The 23,766-nt window shown below is 37.1% G+C and overlaps 1 protein-coding gene across 4 annotated transcripts in view; it reads left to right on the top strand.

The window, feature by feature from the left end:
• The window catches only part of nr3c1.S (nuclear receptor subfamily 3 group C member 1 S homeolog), a 163,378-nt gene that overhangs the window by 118,515 nt on the left and 21,097 nt on the right, over window positions 1–23,766 (top strand). For all 4 annotated transcript variants that reach the window (XM_018256171.2, XM_018256170.2, XM_018256173.2 and 1 more), the window contains exons 3-4: window positions 10,429–10,592; window positions 14,074–14,190. In XM_018256171.2, the coding sequence (XP_018111660.1) occupies window positions 10,429–10,592; window positions 14,074–14,190 (281 nt within the window). The remainder of the gene's footprint in view (window positions 1–10,428; window positions 10,593–14,073; window positions 14,191–23,766) is intronic.

Genomic DNA, 23,766 nt, shown 5'->3' on the forward strand with positions numbered 1-23,766 from the left:
ATCAACCTCACTGTATTGTCTTCTCTGGCCTTCTGCCTGAAAGAATAGAACAATCATACAGGATCTGCCAACATGTAACCGCCATTAGAGAGAATATATCAGAAAGGCAGCCAGATCTGTATGGTATATTGCTCTTGATAGTCTAGGAAGGTTTGGAAGAAGCCTTGAAACATTCTTCATAGATGATTGCACTGCTTTTTCCTTTTATGCCTGTTCATGACAATAAATATTTTAAATTGTATACCATACTCAAGAGGTTTCTTTGAAGAACATGGTTTAATTTGTGCGTGATTAGTACTGTCTTCTTATAGCTACATCTGGCATTTCAAAGGAGCAATGCTTGATTGGGAAAGGTTTATAAATTGCTTGCTGTAAGGTGACCTATAAAACACAGAATTAACGTTGTTTTGCAAATTTGTCTTTGTTGCTTTTGTTGGAATTGGAGAAAATACTTAAAATATTGTCTCTAGTAGGCAAAATTTAAATATGTAGTACGCCAGCTTGCTCTTTTACTTGGCCTTCAAGCAAAAGTCACCTGGGTCTTGATGACTGGCCATTTAGAATCACCTTGGAGCAAAGTCATGCTCTTTTGCATGGGTCCATTGCATTGTTCTCATGACTTCTCTGGTTTCACATATACAAACCCAGGCTTTAAAGGAGAAGGAAATTTACCAAAGCAGTTTATTGCCAATAGATAAGCCACAGTAGTGCAAGCTATAACACCATTTTATTCTGTAGAATGCTTTACCATACCTGAGTAAACTGTTCTAGAAGCTCTCTCTGTTTGTTTAGGATAGCAGCTGCCATATTGGTGTGACATCACTTCCTTCCTCACTCATAGCTTTTGGCTCAGATTACAGCAGGGAGGGGAAAAGGGAGAGAGGAGCAAACTGAGCATGCTCAAGCCCGTGCCCTGGAGGTTTATGCTGAAAACAGGAAGTCTGATACATCAGCCTATTTCTACTAAATAGAAGGAAAGAAATGCTGTGTTTCTTTTGACAGAGGATGGGTTTACTAGTGTATTTAAATAGACCTTTCTGATAATTAATTTTAGGCTTTCCTTCTTCTTTAAAGGTGTATTTGGTCCAGCATGGGGAAACCTGATGCAACCCTTTTCCACTGCAGACAATGGTGTGTTTAGCATTAACGCTGCATTAAAAACTGTTCCATCTGTTTAGTGTGTAGGTTTAAATTGCCCATGCACTGTTTGTTTGAAGGGAAACCATTACTACAGCAGAGCTTTAACACGCACTTCCCTTGCAGTTTCATGGCAGCTGTTATATGGTATCCAAGGGGGTTTCTGAAAAATGCAGGTTACATTCTATAAACATATCATCAATATTATATAATGTTCCTGTCATAAAAGTAAAGCTGCTTCACATTTGAAATCCACGAAACATTTTTCCCTTTGTATAAAGACGCGCGCTTCCTGCCAAATGGAACGGAGCATTTCATTACAAAGCCAAGGAAGTTCCCAAAAGTGCTAATCTTTTCTGCAGTAATGAGACGATTGTACATAACTTTTTAGAATAAATGGAAGGCTGTCATTCCAAAGCAGATGTTGTCGATAACCAGTGTAGAATGAAAGCACTTGATAGAATCAACGGTTTGTATATGTTTTAGCTCATATATTCCCAGAAGGGAACACAACTCTCTACTGTATGGATCACATTGAAATTTGGCCATCAAGATTAATTTACTCCCAAATGCAGGATTGTTTATCCAATGAAAGGAAAATGCCAGTGTCAAATTCTAGTTTGTGAGAGGGTAGAAGAAATAGGTACAGGTATGGGACCTGTTATCCAGAATGCTCGGGACCTGGGGTTTTTCCGATAATGGATCTTTCTGTAATTTAGATCTTTACATTTTAAGTCTTCTAGAAAATCATGGAAACATTAAATAAACCCAAAAGACGGGTTTTGCTTCCAACAAGGATTAATTATATCTTAGTAGGGATCAAGTACAAGGTACTGTTTTATTATTACAGAGAAAAAGGAAATCAATTTTAAGAATGTGGATTATTTGGATAAAATAGAGTCTATGGGAGATGCTTCCCGTAATTCAAAACGTTCTGGTTAACGGGTTTCGGGATAACAGATCCCACACCTGTACTACTTTCCCATGTAATGTTTATTTTTTGAACACAAGAATCTATCAGGAATGAATAAATGTGTTCATCGGAGGGTTATTGTGTTTTTATTGTCTTGAACTTGCAGTGAAGATCCTCAATTGGCAATTTATGTTACTGTGTTTGTGCCATCCACCCTAATGATAAGGATACCATGCATAATGCACAAGAGCCATGAGTAAATTGTAAATCATATATTTTTAAAGCACACGAGCCATGAATATTCTGTAGATGATATATAGTGAATAAAGTACCCCCTCTTGTAAATTATAAGGATATTCTAAATTACCAAGGAGTTTCATGACCACAGGTCATGGAACTTTGAGGTAACTTCCAATATCCTCATATTTTGCAACTGGAGGTACTTTATTTATTATAATATGCAAGATTCAGTGAGTCATGTGACAGACATGACATCAGTACTCACCGTTTATAACTGATGACATCAGAACTCACCGTTTATAAGGATACAGTTTAGAAGATATTCATGGCTTTTGTGTATTATATAGTGAATAACATACCCCCTATTGTAAAATATAAGGATATTAACAGTCGCAAACGAGTTCCAAGACCATCTAAAAGCCAAAGACTTGGCGAGTGCTCTTATACAGGTCATGAAAATTCTAATATCCTCATATTTTAGAACAGGGGATACATAATTTATTATAATACCCAAGTTTTACCTAAGTTTCAGAGACTCATGTGACAGACTTTATATCCCTGAGCACCGATTATAACTGATGACATCACCAAGCACCATTTATGTGGCTATAATACATAAACCTATGAATATCTTGTAAATGATATCCTTATAAACGGTGAGTTCTGATGTCAGAACCTGCCTCGTGTTTTTATATGGTCATGAAACTCCTAATAACCTTATAATTTACAAGAGGGGTTACTTTATTCACTATATAAACACTGCTCAGTGATGTCATCTGTTATAATCATTGCTTAGTGGTAGGGATGCGGCCAAATCCTTGGTGAAAGATTTGGCCGAACCGAATCTGAATCCTAATTTGTATATGCAAATTAGGGACAGGAAAGGAAAAAGGTGGACAAATTCTTCTTTTCCGACAAAAAGTCACGTGATTTCCCTACCTGCACCCTAATTTACATATGCAAATCCTGGATTCGGTGCATCCCTACTTAGTGCTGTTATTTGTGTAACATGACCCTCTGATTTCTGTACATTCTGAATAATGTACCCCCTGTTGTAAAATATGAGGATATAGAAATATAGAAATCAACTTGGAGTTCCATTAGCTGTATAAAAGCCTTTTCCTTTATATGGTCATTGAACTCCTCTGTGCCTTATAATATCCTTATATTAAACAACTGGGGGGGGTACTTAATTCCCTGTATAGTTACACTTTGTTGTGCCAGTCACCAACAGAAGGATATATTTTACTGTTTATACATATAATATATGTAATCCCCAAATTAATCTTTACCTTAATCATCATTTCTTAAATTATAAGCCCTGGGCAAATCGTGCTACCTATATAAAACATTTTCTATATTAAAGGGATCATGTCATCAGAAAACATGTTTTTTTTCAAAACGCATCAGTAAATAGTGCTACTCCAGCAGAATTCTGCACTGAAATCCATTTCTCAAAAGAGCAAACAGATTTTTTTTATTTACAATTTTGAAATCTGACATGGGGCTAGACATTTTGTCAATTTCCCAGCTGCCCCATGTCATGTTACTTGTGCCTGCACTTTAGGAGAGAAATGCTTTCTGGCAGGCTGCTGTTTTTCCTTCTCAATGTAACTTAATGTGTCTCAGTGGGACATGGGTTTTTACTATTGAGTGTTGTTCTTAGATCTACCAGGCAGCTGTTATCTTGTGTTAGGGAGCTGTTATCTGGTTACCTTTCCATTGTTCTTTTGTTTGGCTGCTGGGGGGGAAAAGGGAGGGGTGATATCACTCCAACTTGCAGTACAGCAGTAAAGAGTGATTGAAGTTTATCAGAGCACAAGTCACATGACTTGGGGCAGCTGGGAAATTGACAATATGTCTAGCCCCATGTCAGATTTCAAAATTGGATATAAAAAAATCTGTTTGCTCTTTTGAGAAATGGATTTCAGTGCAGAATTCTGCTGAAGCAGCACTATTAACTGATTCATTTTGGATACATTATAAATTCCATATTATTTTGTGAGACGCAGCACAGTGTACAAATAGATTTTTGCCCTGAGCCCATATTCAGATTGTCAAACAAATTGGAAGAGAGACATTAGGCGTGTCTGAAAACCCAAGGTTAATATAATAGTTAACCAGTTACTGCAACTGTCATGGTGTTATCATATGATCAGGATGGAAAAAAATATTTTGATAACGTTGATAAAGATCGTGTTTCTGTATACTAACTTGACTTTGAACATTACGAAATGTTTTCTTGCATACAAAGCTGGCAGGTGAATTAGTTTCATATTACCCAAAATCCTTGTTTTCAGTAGACCTGTGAAATGTTCATGGTAAATCATCATAAATGGAAATATTCGGCATTTCAACCACTTAAAGTGGCAGTGAACACCACTTTTTCTAACAAAAAACATCTTGTGATAACAATCTTATATTTTCATTAAACAAAAAACGAACATGGTGTCATTTTTATATTGTTTATCTCTGGATTCTTCAGTTGCAGCAGGACAGTTCTTGTTGCAAAGTGGAGACAAAAAAGTTTTCACCTTTTGCTTTGTTGTTGTTATTATTGATAACCTATATTTATATAGCACTAACATATACCGCCCCTCCATAAACCCAAATAGATGGGTGTATACAATGATTACAATACAGAAGTGTATTTGTTTGATGTAAATGAACTGTAGCAAGAAATGTTGAAATAAATTGACCTAGTGAGATTTTGGACATTTTTTATTTTTGGACACATGTCCTTACTGTAATCAGGTACTCTATGGGTATAATTTATCAAAGGTCGAAGTGAAAATTCGTATTAAAAAAATTAGAATATCAAGCAATTTTTTGTGTAGTTCAACTAGGGAATAGTCCAAATTCTATTTGAATTTGAAAAAAATTTGAAAATTATAATTTCGAAACTTATCAAGTACTGTCTCTTTCAAAATTCAGTCAAAGTTTTTTGTGGGGGGAAAACTTTGAATGCGCTATTACTTCGTACGATTCGAAAACGAACCTATTCGGCCAAAAAAAACCTTCAATTTAATTTCGGGTTGGTCATTTTGAATTTGAATTTTGAAGTTTGTCAAATTCTAAATTTGACCCTTGATAAATCTGCCCCTATATGTTAAAGAACCATTTTTTATTTATTTTTTAAATATGTTGTTTTTAATATTTTTAGTATGAACTTTATTTACTCAAATATTTGTCTACTTAACTTTTTTTCTACAATATAACAATGGCCAGATTTATCAAAGGTCGAATTTATGTGAATCTTTTTTTCTTTACTCTAATAGATTCGAATATACTCACAACTCGAATGGAAGGTTATTTAAGAAAAAATTAGAACATCTAATATTCGGTCGAATAGCCCCAACACGAAAATTCAAATAGAATTTGAATAGCGTTTTCCCTCCGAAAAAAAAAAACTTGAAACGGTTCAATGGAACCATTGACTTGTAAATGAACTCGGCAGGTTTTAGGTGGCAAATATTCAAATTAGAACTGTTTCCCTGGTCGAGGTGTGATAAATCTCACATTCGAAGTGGGGGGATTAAAATTCGAATATGTGAATTTACTATTTGACCCTTAATAAATCTGCCCCCAAGTGTTACCTTTTTTCCTATATTCCCTGTAGTTGTCTGCTTGGACCCAGTGATTAGTGTATTATCCTTTCTATACTGGCAGCCCTATGAGCGTTGGTTAGTAATGGGCAAGGGAGTTGATGTATTCCTACAAATCCATTTATAACCTTTTATATTTTTCATTATATTATGGATTTAAACCCTCAAGTGGCAGAGGAGTTTCCACTGTGGGTATTGGAGTTCCATGGTTAAGAATATCCCCCACATTCTCCTTACCAGTTCCTGTAGCTAGCCGCAGAATCCCTGACTTTGTGTACTTTGGTTGTGCATTGCAGTGAAAACTTGCATCGCATTATTTTATACCGTTGGCACGACGTGAATCACGACTATTGAATGTGGCACCTTCCCACACGGCCCAGTAAATATTGGTATTTATCTGATCTCTGATAGAAGCTTCGCCTGTTGTTAAAGGTACCAGAGCCCACATTAGACTGGGCTCCCTGGGATACTATGGTATTAATAAAATATATCTAGTTCATTGAATTGTCATCCCAAGAGATTTTCTAGTAAATATATTTTTTTTTTCACTGAACATTTGTGTGTTTGTGTATGTGTGTCTGTGCATATATTTTACTCTGTAACAAATTAGAGTTAGTTGGCTGGCTTTTGCCCTTTTAGCTGTTGTTGGCTCCTGTCCTCTACGAAATATGAAATATCTCTGATTTGAAAGCTTTGCTTTAGGTACATTAGTAGAGAACCCATAGAAAAGAAAAAAACTGCCAAGCGCCAGCAATGAATACCAGGAGCTGGCACTTGCCAATAAATATTTGTTTCTGCCTGGATTACTATTACTTCCCAATATGTATTGTACAAATAAAGTTGTAAAACCTCTCTGTTTACAAACTATCATGAAAATTAGAATTTAATATAAGCTACGTCATAATGAATAAGATACTCTTTAAATAGAATCAATTCAAAAGTCTGTACTGTTTCTGAAATAATCACGTTTATATTCGCTACTCCTCTCCCGGCATCTGTTTCTCTTCATTCTGTCTTCATTCAGAAGTTGGGTGTCAGATATTCATTGACAGTTAAATCCATCATCTCTAATAGGGGGGCTCCTTTTGCCTAGAAGATGTATTAGAGCTCACGCTATTAAAATCACCGCACATCATGTCTCTCTACATGCAGAATTTGTGCAAAAGGCAGTTATTTTGTTAGATTTTGTTTGTACTGGAATCAGTTATTTCAGTGAGGAGTCCCCCCTATAAGATATATTGGATCATTTATCTGACACCCAACTGCTGCATGAAGACAGAATGAGGAGAAACAGATGCTGAGAGAGGAATAGTGAAGATAAACTGGAATTATTTCAGAAACAATGCAGAATTTTTAATTGATTATATTTAGAAAGTTTCTTATTTCAGTATGAGGAAGCTTATATTAAATTTTCTTATTTTCGCCATAGTTCCCCTTTAAGGATAAGCTATTCTACACAGTTATATACACACCAGTACCTTGGTTGATGATATCACACAGCTTTGATTGTGGTGGTGGTGTTGCTTATTGTGTTGTTTTACTATGAGTAGGTGTGCCACCAAGCTACCCTGCTTTATTCTTTGCATGTTTAAATGTGTGCTGTATAGGAATTCTTAACAAAGAGTACAGGTATGGGACCCGTTATCCAGAATGCTTGGGACCTGGGGTTTTCCTGATAAGTAGTCTTTCCGTAATATGGATTTCCATGCCAAAGTCTACTAAAATATCATTTAAACATTGATTAAACCCAATAGGATTGTTTTGTCTACAGTAAAGATTAATTATATCTGAGTTGGGATCAAGCAGAAGGTATTATCTTCTTATTACAGTAAAAACATTTCTAAAAAAATTTGAACAATTTGATCAATCGGATCGGATTTACGCTTGTGCTTTATGGATATGCAGTTGTTGAATAAAAAATTGCCTTCACTGAATTGGGTATAGAACTTAAGATTTTGTATCTAGAAAGAATATTCATTCCTTGCCTCCTCTTTTTTTCTGTTAAATCCCAGATTTCAGTGAATATAGTCGTTGACAAGAATTCAAGTGATTGTCGCTATTGTTATCTGAGAAGTGCAGCAGGCAAAGCGCTGTGAAGTAACACCATTATGGGGTATAGACCCCTCTTTCCTTCTATAAAAAATGTTTTTTGGGTTCTTAACTAGTAGACAAACTAGCTTACAGTTACACAGATGCCATGGAATATAGTTTACTACATACTGTATCCCCAAGCATTCTCAGCATGTAAGGCCGCCATTTTTATTAAAGGTATATTGGGGTGAAAATGCAGTCAAATTTTTTCTGCACTTTGCTCCTTATGCGATTTGGGGTTTTTTCAGCCAGTTGCAGGTAGAACTATGAAAACCAACATCTGATTGGTTGTCATGGGTTACTGCCAAGGGGAAAATTTGCCCAGTTCTTAAATGACCCCAAGTTTAGTCTTGGTAAAAGTTGCTGGTACAACTCATGAGGGACATCATCCTCAGTGGTGGCCATTGTTGCACCCTTCGTTATGCTAAGTGGTGTGAGCAGCTTTTAAATAATTGGGATACATGGCTTTATCCATTATGACAGCTCTGTTGTAGATGGATTTTTTTTCTTCCAAGAACCTTTATAAACATATTGTCAAATAGAAACAAGGCACCAGTATAATTCATGTTTTAGGAGTTTATCAAAATCCAAATTTTTCAGATTTTTTTTAAAATCAAAAAAAGGTCGACCAAATCCACGATTTACCCATATTTATCATTAAAAAAAATGACAAAAAAATTGGATCGACAAAAAAAAGCAACTAATTGCCCCACGAAAAATCTGATAAAGAAAACAAACTTTATCAGATTGTTCAGTGAAAAATGTAAAATGTTCAGTGAAATATGTAAATTTTTCACATCTGACACACAAAAAGCTGAATTGGCTCGAATTGGCTGAAAAACCTGAAATCTTTGGATTATTGTACGAAACCCAGCGCAGACAATAATAACTTCAAATAGGACCTCTGCCATTGACTTCTACAGGCCCTCGACAGGTTGAGTCTTTTCAGATTTGGACTTTTTGCAGCCTCGAGTTATAATAAATATCTAAAAATTTTAGGTTTTTTCTCCCCTAATAATTTGGAGTTTATAGTTAAAAAAAAAAAACTTTAATTTTTTGAATAACCCCCTTAGTGTTTCTATAAGATGGCAAAGGTTCTTGTAGCCTTGCATGTGTTTTTATTATCATTTAAAGCCAGGTTTTATGCATTCGCTCTATACTCCTTGCCAGTGCTGCATTGTGTTGGCAGATTATTCTGTTTATCAGCCAGACTGTCACTGCTCTCTAGCTTTAACCTTGTGATTGGGAAGGATTTTCTTGTTCACCCTATAGCAAAATCTGGCTGTGTGAGAGTTGCTAAAACAGGGAAAGAACACCCTGTCTTGTCTCTGTGAATAATTACTGGACTGGTGAGAGCGATCCGTAGCATTCGGCATTTCCCAAGTCATAACGCGACTTCCGCTGAAGTGATTTCAGTTTATAGAAGGAAACCGTAGGACCATCGCATGGGGTTTACTTGACGTGGTATGGTGGCTTATCAACTTCATGACCATAACTTTGTAACAAAAAACCCTGTTTTTCTTTCCTTTTTAAATACATGCACTTGCATGTTCATTGAATCATTGAGACAGGGTATTATTGTACTTAAAGGAGAAGGAAACCTAGTCGGCGCAAAAACCCTCCCCCCTCCCGTGTGTTGCCCACCCTCCCTCCTCCCCCCTGGCCTACCCATCCCGCTGGGCAAATGCCCCTAACTTGTTACTAACCCTTCTGCGCAGGTCTAGTCTACGGAGTTCACAGGCACCATCTTCTTCCACGCGATCTTCCTGCTTTGAACGGCGTTTTTTGCATGCGCAGTAGGAGCATTTCGCCGGTACGGATCTACTGCGCATGCGCCAAAAGTCACGAAGTTTTCCGATTTCAGTTCGTGACTTTTGGCGCATGCGCAGTAGATCGTACCAGCGAAATGCTCCTACTGCGCATGCGCCGGTCAAAGCAGGAAGAAGATCGCTTGGAAGAAGATGGCGTCGGTATTCCCTCCCCACTCCCCTTCCAGTCACATGGGTGCACTTAACTGGTGCACCGTTCAGCACTTTTTGGAAGAACACCAGTAATATCAGATTTAGGATTTAGAACTGCAGTTCAGTTCTTTTCTTATTTCAATTGAAGGTAAAGCAGACTAAGTAGCAACATACGAATGATTAGGAGGGTTTATCGTTTAGGACATTTTATTAATCCTTGTTGAAAGCAAAACCAGCCTGTTGTGGTTATTTAATGTTTACATGATTTTCTAATAGACTTAAAGTATGAAGTTCAGAATTAAAGAAAGATCCATTATGAGGAAAATTCTAGGCCATAAGCATTCTGGATTACAGGTCCCATACCTGGAAATCGTATTATTTAGTCTTTAAGCATAGGCAAACACCAATTTGCATGTAGATGAGGAGGTCCATTTTATATGGTAAATCAATTATACAACTGTATTTTTTTTCTTCCCTGCAGCCCCGGAATAAGACCTGATCTAAGTCCGTCTCCATCCACCTCTTCTACCAGCACGGGGCCACCCCCCAAGCTCTGTTTGGTGTGCTCTGACGAGGCTTCTGGGTGTCACTATGGAGTACTGACTTGCGGCAGCTGTAAAGTTTTCTTTAAGAGAGCAGTTGAAGGTATGTCTAGCTGTTTCCCACATCGCAATATGATGATAAAAGCCCTAAGGAAAAAAGTAATTCAGCAAAGCAAAAATAAAAATATATAATATATTATGGAAACACATAAAGATAGGGTTGCCACTTTTTTTCATTGGGGAAAAGGAGCAGGGGGCAGGGCCGGGTGATGTTGGGGGGCGGGCCAGATGACATTTGGGGTGGATCGTCTGACATTGGGGAGGGGGTGGGTGATGTAGGTGGTGGGGCGATTATGAGCAGATGGGATTGATGACATGGCAATCAGCGATTGGCTGATAGCCATGTCATTCACAGGCACTTTTCACCTGGGCAGCCCTTCCAAAAACAGGGCTGTCCAGACAGGTGGCAACTCTACATAAAGACCAAAACATCTATGATTGATTAAATATGTTGATTGATTAGAAATATGTGTTAAAATCTAAAACTTGAGATACATTCTCAAGAAAGGAAGAAACCATGCACACTACTACTATAGATTTTATACATTTCTTAGCTGCACTAATGCAGATTCAACTTACAGGGTTGTATATTTACAACATAATCATTCTATTAACTTATTATCAAGATGAGCTGTGTGTTCTTTAGCCTGTGAATGTCCTATATAACTCTTGAAGCTATAGTAGATTACCACAAAACAGGTCCATATATGGTTTGTTTAACCTTTTATAGTACTCGGATATCTCATATATAATGCTTCTACTGCCAGTGAAAGCCAAAGGATTAAAATAATGGCTTTACTAATCTAACTGTATATTTAACTTGGTGAGAAGTAAACAGGTTCAATCAATTCCATGAGTGTTTCTCAGGTCAAACTGTCTGAGAAATGTACATGAGACATCTGCCGGGGTGAATCAAGGTATTAAAGTAATGAAAATGTATCAGTTCAATCGTCATCTCTCACCTCTGCATGATATTAGTGCAATTTTTGAATGAGTTGGACTATATTATATGAAATCATTCATGGAGTAGCACCTGTTGAAAAAATAATGAGCAGTGTTCTTTACTGCCCATACACCACCATAGACAGGTTAGTTAGCAAAGTAAAATACATTTTAAAACATTTAAAGGGGAACTGAACTGAGGGGGATCTGAATAGTGATGCATCACAGGCAAAGACAAGAAATCTTCTCTCACTCACCCATATCCATATATAAATGGCATTAAGAGATTTTGCGCATGCAGCTTCCTAAAAATGTCCTCCTAAACAAAACGGGATTGTTTGTCTATGTATTGAAATATTTTCAAGCTGGCCAACTGTTCCTAAGTTAGAGTCCTGCGCAGGCTGAACCAATTTCTAAGACCCGGACGCGACCTGAACCCGCAGCCCGCGACTCCAAACCTCAACCCGCATATTTACGCACTTTGATCCGCTATCTGACCCGGACCCTCAACTGCCAAATCCACAACGCGACCTGCAACCCACCGACCACCATCAAACAGGAAGTAAAGTTGCTGCAAACTGGAAGTGACGTCATTAAAAGTGGATGGGGACAGAAACAAGTTTTGTAAAACTTTAAAAGGAGTAAAATATAGACAATATTACATAAGATAAGAAATTTGGATGACACATTTAAACAACAATTCACGCCCCCCCTAATTTATAGAGTGTTTACATTTAATAATTTTTTCAATAACAATAAGAAGTATTTATCTCATAAAAATTGGTTTACCATTTTTTTCCCAAACTTTTAACAGATTTAAAATCTGGTAGCAGACACATTTTGACTCGTTTTGCCCCTCACTTTGTTTGAGAAATAAGTGAGTTAGCAACATCTGGCCATACGTGATACAATGATGTTTATGGTCTGATTAATGAGAGTGAGAATGAGTGGAGAATGGCAAACTCATCATAGAATGCAAACTTTCAAGAGGGGACCTGTCACCCAAAAAATTATTATAAATCCTATTTTATCATGTTAGTCAAGCAAAATGAACTTTTATAACACTGTATAAATTAATTGAATTTTGTTTCCATCAGTCTGGGAATTCATAATTATAACAAGCAGACAGGAGCCATTTTGTGGACAGTGTTATTATTAAGACAAGCCTTGTATCATCTCAGAATCTTGTTTTTGCACCAGAATGGGGGACCTGGTGTCCATCCCCATGCCCTGGATACACAATTAAAGGGGAAGGAAACCTAGTTGGCGCAAAAACCTTCCCCCCCTCCCGTGTGTTGCCCACCCTCCCTCCTCCCCCTGGCCTACCCGTCCCGCTGGGCAAATGCCCCTAACTTGTTACTTACCCTTCTGCGCAGGTCCAGTCCAGGGAGTTCACAGACGACATCTTCTTCCACGCGATCTTCTTCCTGCTTTGAACGGCACATGCGCAGTAGGAGCATTTCGCCGGTACGATCTACTGCGCATGCGCCAAAAGTACATTGTGACTATGGGCGCATGCTTTAGATCCGTACCGGCGAAATGCTCCTACTGCGCATGCGCCAAAACGACGTTCAAAGCAGGAAGAAGATCGTGTGGAAGAAGATGTCATCTGTGAACTCCGTGGACTAGACCTGCGCAGAAGGGTAAGTAACAAGTTAGGGGCATTTGCCCAGCGGGACGGGTAGGCCAGGGGAGGAGGGAGGGTGGGCAACACACGGGAGGGGGGGGTTTTTGCTCTAACTAGGTTTCCTTCCCCTTTAAATGGTGAAGAGAACGGGGGGAATGTGGGGAGAGCAGTGACATCTAGGAAGTGCTGAATGGAAAGTGAAAGTAATTGTCTGCCCCGCCTCTATGCCTTGGCATAGAAGAGGGGCAGACAATATTTGATTGACAGCTGAGATTTTTAAATGAGTTTATAACAGCTATGAATGCTTTAATAAAAAAAAAGAATTTGGATTTCATGTTTAATTTGAAAAGGACTTTTATTATACAGATTTTTATGTCTGGGTGACAGGTTCACTTTAATAGAAGTCCAATTGAAATTGTTCAGGATTATCACTTTAGGGTAACTGTACATTTAATGCCCAAATGAGTCAATCTTAGCTAATGCACTATATGTATTTTACAGGTGTCTAGTTTAAAAATGGATGTTCTAGCTAAACAGTTTGTATGTACTCTACTATGTGCTCTACAATGTGCTATACTATGGGGCACAAGTTACTGAGCTGATTTTCTCATTTTTAACAGGAGGTTTGCCTCTTTTAGTACAGACACGTGAAATACCATTCTCTTTACTAGTGACACCCGCCTGGGGACAAATAGTAGGAGAGAGAGAATATAACTCCGGCTTGCACACAGGTCAAAGGGTAGAATTGCTTAATGTTGCCAACAGACCTCTTTAATACCAGGCTCATTTGAAATAAATGTTAGTTTCTGTGCTGCCATGTTGAACTGTACATATTGTCTGTATTTTGTAGCCATTAAGCAAGTTGGCGCTAAAAGTCTTACATGGTATATCATTTAAGAAATTGAACAATAAATCTAAAATACTATTGCTATTGACTTTCCTGTGTCAATTTTAGGTCAGCATAATTATCTTTGCGCCGGACGGAACGACTGCATTATTGATAAAATAAGAAGGAAGAACTGCCCTGCGTGTCGCTACCGGAAGTGTCTTCAAGCTGGAATGAACCTTGAAGGTATGATACAAATTATGTGTTTGTAACATTCCAATTATGATTTATATTTGTTTTGTTTTGCTTCCTCTAAGAATAGATCTTAGTTGGGATTAATGGAGAAGGAAATACTAAAATTAAATAATCAGAAAGGTCTTATATAAATACACCCGTAAACCCTCAAAGTAATGCTGCTCTGAGTCCTCTGTTAAAAGAAACAGCATTTCTTTACTTCTATTGTGTACACATGGGCTTCTGTATCAGACTTCCTGTTTTCAGCATAAATCTCCATAGCTAGGGCTTGAGCATGCTCAGTTTGCTCCTCTCCCTCCTCCCCTCCTTGCTGTAATCTGAGCTCAGAGCTATGAGTGAGCAGGGAGAGACTCAGGAAGTGATGTCTCACTAACTAATATGGCAGCTGCTATACTATGCAATCAGAGAGAGCTTCTAGAGCTGTTTACTCAGCTATGGCAAAGCATTCTGCAGAATAAATATAGTGTTCTAGCTTACACTATTGTGGCTAATCTGTTAGCAATCAACTGCTTTGGTAGCTTTCCTTCTCCTTTAAGTACAAGGTATTTTATTATTGCAGAGAAAAAAGAACTAATTTTAAAAAAACTTGACTTGGTTAAAAATTGAATTCTATAGGAGATTGCCTTCCTGAAATTCAGAGCTTTCTGGAGAAAAGGTTTCTGAATTTTGGATCCCATATCCCTGTATTAGCAAAAGATAGCAGGTCAGGCAGGTGTAGGCAGGAGACTCAGTGGGCACTTATGTTTATTGCCACCTTTCCTTCGCTTTTATTAGAGCAATATGTACTTTAACAAAAGTCCAATAAATAGGTTATAAGTGCATTCTGCCAGAACAACTTCAGTGTATACCTGGGGGGTTATCAAAATTTTTTTCTGAAATATGCGCTAACCAAATCCGCACAGGTTATTTCCTCTTATCAATACATTTTCCCGAAAAATTCCAGTGAGGGAAAAAAAACTTGAACATTTTTTGAAAATCTTGCAAAATTCGAATCATACAAATTTTTGGGATTTTCCGCCCATTTTTTTTTTCGGATAGTTGCCCGAAGTCTTTGGATTTTTGCATGAAACCCAGCAGGTCAGACTTTCTCCATCCTCGGAATATAATAAATCATGAAAAATTCCAGTTTTGTTTTTTCCACTAAAAATTCGGATTTTAGAGTAAAAAATGCTCTTAATTTTTCGATTTGGCCATTCAGACATTAATAAATAATCCCCCTGGTCTCAATTTCGTGCCTACACAAAGCAATGTTTTGAGGAGCACAAGGTGTTTTATTGATTTCATCCTAGTTAACACTCTTGTACAGTGAACCCATTTTTATGCCTTATTTGCAGGCAGCAGCCGAGGGGACTGCAATTGACTTTTTATACGTTCTTTGTAAATACCAGAGATTAAAACAGCTGCAGTTTTGCATTTGTCCATATGTCTAATGCCACACAAGGCGTCTCGACGCTGAATTTATAAAAAATTCACCATAATTACACTAGTAATGTATTCAATGTATTTAAAACAATTGTGTATTCTTTCCATTTGCTGAAAAACATCATTACATTTCCATGAGTATTGGTTGCAATGCAAACACGTGGCTGTTTTCACAAGAATGTGTTAGTGGAGCCCCTGATTATTATGTTTATGTAATGACGCAATTCATCATAGGAAATGAGAAGTTACTAATAATTGCAGTGGCCTATGGGAAAGGTAAAATAATGGCATGATATCCTCTTATTTCCCAACAAGGTTACATTATTTTATATAATACAAGTTTTCTTGAATCATAGAACACAAGTGACATCTCTAAGCTTCATGTAGAACCGATAACATGGCTAATGGCCATTTATATGGATAGATGTTACAAGTTATTCATTGGGCTTGTACAGTATATCACTTGGAGGCACATTTATCCAGGGTGGAATTTCGAATTAATATAAGTTTTTTTAAAACTCCCATAAATTCGACCATTCGAAATGTATTAAAATAGATTCTTTTAAACTGAGATGAATTGAATCAACCCAAAAACTCAAATCGAATTGAATCGATTTAAAAAAACTCGAATGTCAGGAAGGCTGGAAACATCACCAAATTGATCCCTGGACCCCCCCTCCCATTAACTTGTACAGCAATTCGGCAAGTTTAAGTGCAGAATAGTCAAATTCTACTTCTTAAAGGGCCAGAGTATGATAAATTTTGAAAATCGAATTCAAATTAAAACTCGAATTGAATTTGCATAATTCACAATTCGAATTTGAGAGTTTTGACCAAAAATAATTTGAATTTTCACTTCGACCCTTAATAAATCTGCCCCTTGACTGTAAGTTCTACGGATAACTAGTTAGTCAGCTCAAATTAACCCTCAAATAGCCACATGCACGTACCATTAGTGGTCCATCATCCACCAGGGACAGCCAAACAAAAACTCTTCATACAGCACCTTGTTAAAAATGCCTTTATTCACAATTCTGTGGCAAAACCTGGTCAGCAACGTTTCAGGCCTATGTGTGGCCTTTTATCAAGCTTACTTAATACTGGCCAATTTGGCCTTTTATAGACAGCACGCCGCCACCTATTGGTTACAAATCGTTACAATAATTTATATACAGAATTGTTATACTTATTATATATCCAGTATTGTTACAATATCATAGATTAGAATAGAAACCGTTTACTTTGTACAGGTTAACCCCGATCATTTTTTCCACAAAAATCTGAAAGCCATAATACAAGAAAAAACAATTAAAGATTAAAACCAAAATTAGCGAAAGATAGCTTGGAGATCATATTCTCTATTCAGCCCCTGTGGAGCTAATGTCTCTAATTTTCTAATCCAAATGGCCTCTTTTCTCAAAAGTGACTTCACTCGATCTCCCCCACGTCTAGGACTAGGTACATGATCAACCACCTGGTATTTAAGTTGGTGTATACCATGGCCAGCTTCAAAAAAATGGGCAGCAACTGCTTGTTCCTTTTTGCCCGTCCTAATGGCTGATTTGTGCTCTCTCATACGCTCTCTAACAGGACTATAGGTTTGCCCCACATATAATAAGCCACAAGGGCATTTTATAATGTATATTACAAAACTTGATGCACAAGTTAGTTTATTGGCAATAAAATGCCTCCGTAGCTTTCCTTCTAGCTTTGTCCTGATATGAATTCTGTGTATATTTATTATGTGATATGTTTTCCAGTGTATATATTTTATTATATTTATATATATATATATTTTATATATATATTATATATATATATATATATATATATATATTATATATATATATATATATATAGTATATATATATATATATATATATGTATTGTATTATATATATTATATATATATAATGTGTATATATATATATATATATATATTATATATATATATATATATATATATATATATATATATATATATATATATATATTTTATATATTGTTCAAATGACCAGAAACTCCAGGGATTTCAATGAAAATTTTTTTATGTGTTTAAGTAAGTGCAGATACAGCCAACGTGACGTTTCGGTCCACTCTGGGACCTTTCTCAAGGCAACTCCACCCTATACCCATAGGGGTATAAGTAGCCAATAGTGATGAATCAATTAAGGAAATTACATCATCAGAAAGTGACATGTGCTACATAATAACATTACCATTTAAATGTCTAAAAGTGGTTAAAATTACATTAACATGTCAAGGTGCTCACTGTGATAAATAGAACAGTGTTAAAATACGATAGCAGATACCTAAAAGGTTAAAATTCATTATATATATAATAGTGCTCCAAATGATTTAGAATATCGTGCTATATCATGTGCAATATCTAAAAAAATATATATAAAAAAACCCAAAGATATCCATCCCACTGTATATCTATGTACCTATCGGAAGCTAAGCTATTATTCATTACACATTATTTAGATTATATGTTCTAAAGTATATAAAGTCGAATCAAGTATAGAAATGAGAAATAGTATATGAAGAAGTTTAACCAAAAGATCCAAATACACCCAAGGGTCCCACAAAGTTCCAATGTCGCCATCCAGCTAGAAAAAGGAACCTCATATATATAAGAGCCCTCGAAATTCCAAGAGCACACCAATCATTTTTCGGTCAAAAAACAGTTTAGTTGCAACGCCTTATTCAGGCCCCTAGGGGCCACACAGTCCAACTCGAAAGTCCAAAACGCCTCCCTTTGTAGTAGCCTCTTGTTGATATTGCCCCCTCTAACTGGATCCATAATACAGTCTATCGGCATACATTTAAACGCTGATGCCGGATGTTTTGCATGTAACCAATGTTGCGCTACAGGCTGTTTTGAAATGTCCTGTTTAACATTTTGTTTTGGCTTGGGGTCTAGAGCGGCTCGTATTGTGGATCGGTGCATACTTATGCTTTCCCTCAATTGTCTATTTGTCTTCCCACAGTACATGAGCCCGCAGGGACATTTAATAATATAAATTACATTACGTGACGTACATAAGTATATATATATAATTATATATATATATATATATATATTTGTTTTTTATGCACTGTACAGCTCTCTGGCTCCATAGCAGCTCTTTACAAGTTATACATACATGCATGCATACACACAAGTATAAAATAAAAGTTTCTCATGCTTGAAATGAGGATCCAAAGTTAAGTTGTACATGAAAGGAACCAAGACTTGGCATGATCATAGACTCTTTGTGTACAAAAGTCTTTACCTACACCCAGTAATTATTCCAAATAGACCTGACATAACCTATTTGTTAAAGAAATAAAAACTGTATTAAAGTAATAGCTGTTGTTTGAAAGCAAGTTTGACAGGAATTCTTTTTTTAGAACCATTTTATTTCTCCGCGTGTCACGCCAGCCTAAAGGGATACAACAATCTCACCTTAATCAGATAGTGCAAACACATCATATTCTTGCAATTAGCAGCTGAAACCTGAAATCCAACTACATACTCATTAATACTACTGAAATCCCATCATTCATTACATTTCCACTACATTTCCAAGTATAACAGCGCATCTCTTTTAAAAAAAATTTCAACCGAATGTTCTTTTGCTTCGTACGCTCATTGCTTTTTGCTAGGTATGACTTTTATTATTGTTTTGGCAAAGCTTTAATTCTTGGTTTACTATAGACTTTCTTAAAGGGGTACTATCATGAAAAAAACTTTATTTTTTTAATACACATACTTAATCATAATCCTGTACTGAAATATATGAAGTTAAACTCCTTTGCCCCAGCAGCTATCATTCAAACAGAAACAAATCTGGTGCAGTTATCCAGCAATACAAATTCAGGTCTGAGAACACATCGTCAATTTTCCCTTTCCCTTACCCAGTTTTATACAGTCATTTACTGCTTGTTTCTGAAGAATATGCCAATGACTATTTTACATTTCACACAATCATTGTCAAATAAAGTATAGTGAATTCTCTCCTTCCTGCCATAGTTGGGCCTGTGGTTGAGAGCACCCAAGGCAAGCACCTCCCCATTATGTGCACCCCTACCTGCAGCAACATTTTTTTGACCACACCGATTTTATGGCCACACTCCCTAATTACCATGTCCATTTTACAAAATTTGGCAGGTTATGAAAGTTTAAACACATTTCTGGTTTTAGGGCAATATTTTATATGTGTAACGATCTCGAATTTAGGAACCGTGTGTAGTGTATGGTATCTGGATGCACAGGTGATTCACCAACGCCCTTTTGGGGCCCCGGGCTTTCTGCTGCGGAAGCCAACAAGAAAGTGCGTAGCAAAATCATAAACGAGGTACAGGCAGGGATCAAGAGAAATCGTAGCTGGAGTCAGTCGAAGAGTTCAAGGCAAGCGGCAATAATCGTATGCACACTTTGTGGATGAATTGATCCTGAATCGTGCAGTGGGTTCACCTTCAGAGTAAGACACCACCAGGCCTTCCAAATATTCACAAACAGATAGCACTCTGGAGAACCAATTTCCCTAGTTAAAAAGTTACTTTATTTAAATACACAACATATTTCGGATCTGGGTGATCCTTCATCAGGTGCTCATGTATATGAGCACCTGATGAAGGATCACCCAGATCCTAAACATGTTGTGTATTTAAATAAAGTAACTATTTAACTACAGAAATTGGTTCTCCAGAGTGCTATCTACTATTCGGCAATAATCTTACTCAACAGATCAGGCAAAGGTCAAAACCAGGATGTCGATAAACAGAAATACGCTTGAGCAGGTACAGATAAACTGAAGCCTAGCTTGGACACTCACAAAATGGAGGCCTGGACCTTTAAAGCTGATTTGGCGCCAAAATACGAACCCATGCCTATTTGTGACATCACGATGCTTGGTGCCGTGACTCGCACGTCATGTCACTCATCGTCAAAGTGGCCGCAAGGCCCGGAAGTGCTGGGATTTAAGAGAATGCAGAAATCTCCCGGCTCGTCTTACAATATGTTTTGCCAATGAAAGTGAAATTGCCCTTCAAGCTGCTAGTCTCAGTTCTCCCAGGATACTTGCTTATCTTAAATAGTTACGATTGTGTCTTTGCTTATCTGAAATTGTTACAAATGCATCTATGTGCAGTCGTTGAGTGTTATGGGCTCTTTGCCAATAAGCCTCTTATTTTAATTACATTTCAGAAACTTATCTTTTTCTGGCATTCGTGCAGGGGAACAAAAAGAAACTCAGGACAATTTAATTAAATTCCAGGTTTCGTTCTCAGTTGTCAAAAGCGGGACAGTTGTTAGGTATGGGGTTGCAGAAACAAGGCATGAGCGGGGTCTCAAGCTAATTCTTGCAGTCGGTCCTGGAAAGTAGAGTTACACCACTGCCATTGTAATATTGCATTCTAAATTTTCTCTCACGGCTCATGTTTAGACCTAGGGGCCATTTTATTATTAATCAATGTTTAAGCTGCTCCAATCTTCCCATAACAAATATTGACAAAATACATAGTAATACTGGAGAAACTGGAAAATATGTAGAGTATTTTGTAACAAATCTAACGCAGGCGTGTGAATCAAAACAAGCTAGTATTAGATTCATGTGAAATATACCTTTTCCCAGACACGATTAGCAGTATAACTTACACTTCACAATCTGAGTATACATATCCGAGAACTGAAGAAGTAAATCACAGTATTTAAAATTGGTTCAGGTTTAACTCTAAAGCTGTGGAATAAGTTGTTTCACTACTTCTTTATGTTTGTATTATGTATTTTTCAATTCTTGGTAGAATAGAACATAGTACAAACTGTGCACTGGTAAGTATTCCCTCTGACTTATGTTTCCCCTGCACCTTTTCAACCCTTTTTGAATTTGTTGGCTATCATATGTATTTGCAGAGGTCGGTGGGGTACAGGGGAAACGAGAAAAGTGTATTTCATTGCAAGGGACATCTGTATTTGGTAATTCTTACCGCACTTCTTTTTTTCTTTTATAATAAAAAATTATACATGCTTTGAGATGCCCTATAACAACCCAGACACACTTCTAGTTTATTCAGTGATAAGTCTGAAATATTAGGGTCTCCAAATACAGAGTGATAACTCACCAAAAAAAAAAAAAGTTCCTATGATTAAGGGGCCGATTCACAAAGGGTCGAATATTGAGGGTTAATTAACCCACGATATTCGACTGGGAAATTAAAATCCTTTGACTTTGTATATCGAAGTCGAAGGATTTTAGCGCAAATAGTGCGATTGAAGGATTATTCCTTCGATCGAACGATAAAATCCTTTGAATCGAACGATTCAAAGGATTTTAATCCAACGATTGAAGGAATATCCTTCGATCAAAAAAACTTAGGAAAGCCTATGGGGACCTTCCCCATAGGCTAACATTGAGTTCGGTAGCTTTTAGATGGCGAACTAGGGGGTCGAAGTTTTTTCTTAAAGAGACAGTACTTCGACTATCGAATGGTCGAATAGTCGAACGATTTTTAGTTCGAATAGTTTGATTCGTAGTCGTAGTCGAAGGTCGTAGTAGCCCATTCGATGGTCGAAGTAGCCCAAAAAAACACTTAGAAATTTGAAGTTTTTTTACTTCGAATCCTTCACTCGAAGTTAGTGAATCGGCCCCTAAGTGTTTATGACACGAAACCCATAAGGCTGTGGACACAACTTTTTTTCACTTGAAAAAACTTGAACTAATTGTTGGTGGAAGTTTGCCTTCATTGAGTGCCTGCTCCAAAAGGTTAACTAAACTCGTTTAGTTTATTGTTTTGTAGATTTTATAAGAGGGTGTGGGGTGGGGCACTATCAGGATTTAGTAAAGTGGGAGATGTCACTGCATCAAATCACTTATCTGATGCAGGTGGCACATAGTGTATTGTAAAGAAGTGCTAGGGTATACAAGGGTAAGCATCTCTATAGAAATGTGTGTTATGGGATTATTGAAACGCAGAAAAGTTGGGAGAAAATCAAATGGAATGTGGTAGGTAGGGAGTTCCAGAGGAGGGGTACAGCATTATTGAAGTCTTGCATGCATGTGAAGGAGTAGTTTGAAAAAAGTAACGAGTGGTTTGGTAAGTACTTGGGAATCTGTTTTGAGATGCTTTTAACTTTAGGCACAATAGTTTGAATAGTGTCCTGAAAGGTAACAGAAGCCAATGTAGGGACTGTCAGAATGGCAGAGGAAGAGCAATTTTTTGAAAACTTGGTATTTAGTGGTTTCATTGGTTATGAAGAGTGAATAAGAGGGCAGAATCAAAGATAACTCTAAGGCACCGTGTCTGGGTAGATATTGGAGTTGTTCACAGTAATAGATACTTCTGGGATGTTATAGGTGTTGGACTGGGGAAACATTTGGCGGAACCTTTCTATTTCTGGCTTAATTTAATGTACAGTAGGGACAGCAAATTCCAGTACAAGTGACTGACCAACATGAAAAGACCCGATTTAATATATTTGGGTTAAGATAAAATTGAGTGCCCTGAGCATAGAGGTTGCATTAAAGACCATGTGAATTGATCTACTGACCAAAGTAGGATATTTACAAGTATTCTGCTGCTTTGCAGGATCTTAATCAACTGGAATGCGGAAACAGTGTCTTGTAGTTTTGAGGTTCCTGCTAGAGCAATTAGTCTGCCAGTGGGAGTGCCGTTTAGAAACTGCCGAGTGTGTGACACTTGGAGGGGCTGTTAATGCATTTTTCCTCCTACCTAACTTCCCTCTACATTCTATCCTTAATCCCTTTCTGATAAGACAGATATAGACAAGTAGCAAATGGGGATCTGAAAGTATATACCAAATATAATGTCCTTGACATTCTGATGGGTTATATTTTCCATACCATTCTTGGAATGACCTTATGCAACAAATATAAGAAAAACTTCCAAAGGAGTTACTTTTCTGAAAGTAAATTACTTCATTAGTAACATTTAGAAGTACAAAAATCCTGCCCTGCAGACCCCTAAGAACTTTCAGGTATTTTTGTACTGGGAGAAGTCAACTGTAGATGGTCATTTAACTGTAATTGGTGATTTAGCACAAACCATACAGGAAACCTTATGTCAATAGCGTGGCTGTTTCAAATTAAAAATTCCTTCATGTCTGTGACTTAGCAGACAACTGAGGAGTGTGAGAGAAAT

The sequence above is a fragment of the Xenopus laevis genome, chromosome 3S, assembly GCF_017654675.1.
Source record: "Xenopus laevis strain J_2021 chromosome 3S, Xenopus_laevis_v10.1, whole genome shotgun sequence".
In the NCBI taxonomy this organism is placed as follows: domain Eukaryota; kingdom Metazoa; phylum Chordata; class Amphibia; order Anura; family Pipidae; genus Xenopus; species Xenopus laevis.